The sequence below is a fragment of the Loa loa genome (assembly GCF_000183805.2).
Source record: "Loa loa unplaced genomic scaffold supercont3.2865, whole genome shotgun sequence".
Classification (NCBI taxonomy): Eukaryota; Metazoa; Nematoda; class Chromadorea; order Rhabditida; family Onchocercidae; genus Loa; species Loa loa.
In genome coordinates, this window is record NW_018111043.1 from 1 (window position 1) to 1,194 (window position 1,194).

At 40.9% G+C, this 1,194-nt stretch overlaps 1 protein-coding gene across 1 annotated transcript; it reads left to right on the forward strand.

Annotated features, from left to right (window-relative positions):
• Positions 1 to 34: 34 nt before the first annotated feature.
• LOAG_15829 (hypothetical protein) lies at positions 35 to 243 on the forward strand (the record flags this gene model as incomplete). The annotated part of the gene is made up of 1 exon (XM_003151317.2): positions 35 to 243. A coding segment is annotated over one exon (207 nt), but the record flags the coding sequence as incomplete, so codon positions are not given.
• Between the last annotated feature and the right edge of the window lie 951 nt (positions 244 to 1,194).

Consider the following 1,194-nt stretch of genomic DNA (forward strand, 5'->3'; position numbering starts at 1 on the left):
AGCAACCATGTCAAAATATAATTCATACTAAACGATGCCACAACAACCACCAACAAACATATCATGCAGTGCAGCATCTATCAGTACTAGCATACATTATCCTACAAAAGTATTGATTATTTCGGGAACTACCACACCAAGAATCAATGATACTAGCAGTGAAAAAAGACGACAAATTCAACACCATTCAATGCCACCATCCAAGCTCGTTGGGCCTTGGCAGATGAACCTCAGGAGTAAAGGGTGAGACCAGTCCGTGTACGATGTGCCTCACTTTAAAAATCCACCGTGTAGGCTCGAAGGATACACCCACTTTTTAAAGTCATGTAGCGACAGGCAAGGACGAAACGGTAGGTGATAGGGTGCACTGGAAGCCGCAGACCTAACCCTATATGCAAGCGGTTCAGGACATTGATCGCTCGAGATTAACCCCGGAGATAACAGTCTTGTTCGGCAGCATCCTGAACGACTAAGTGGCCTCTTTCAAAGAAAGTACTATTTGCCCCATACGGAGAGGGGTCTAAAAAGGGTGCATTAATCAAAGTTCATCTCTATCTCTATTCGGTTGATTAACCGCAGTCAAACAAAGACAGAAAAACCAAAGTATACACCTGCCTTCAAAGGTGTACATGAAAAACACTCGTGTGCTGGAATATCAAAACCATGCTTGATAATACGAATATAGAAGGTTGTTGAAAGTCGTTTTGCTCTAATTTCTCACGAACTATCACGATTGAATGTCGACATTGCTCTCTTAGTGAAGTTCGTTTCTATGAGGATTGTATCATCAATGAACATGGTACCGGTTATATACTCTATTGATCAAGAAGGCTTAAAATTAAAAGTCATCTTCCAGAACTCCATCACCTCCAAACTCGAAAATCAACCGACAGATCATTCCCATCGTATTTTCTCCCTACATAACAACAAATAGCAAATTGTTCCCTTCACCATACATGCTCCAACTATGCAAGTTGACTCCATGAAAAAAAAAAATAGATTCTATATCGACCTATGAAGGTCATAATCCTTGACGTTAGAGTTGGAAGGAATTCCAAAGCCTGAAAAGGTGTATTAGGCAAGCATGACACTTGGAAACTTCAACGACAACGGACAGCTTCTGTTAAAGTTTTATGCCGAACAGAAACTCACCATGACAAATATTATCTTTCAGCAGAGAGACACTTCGAAGAC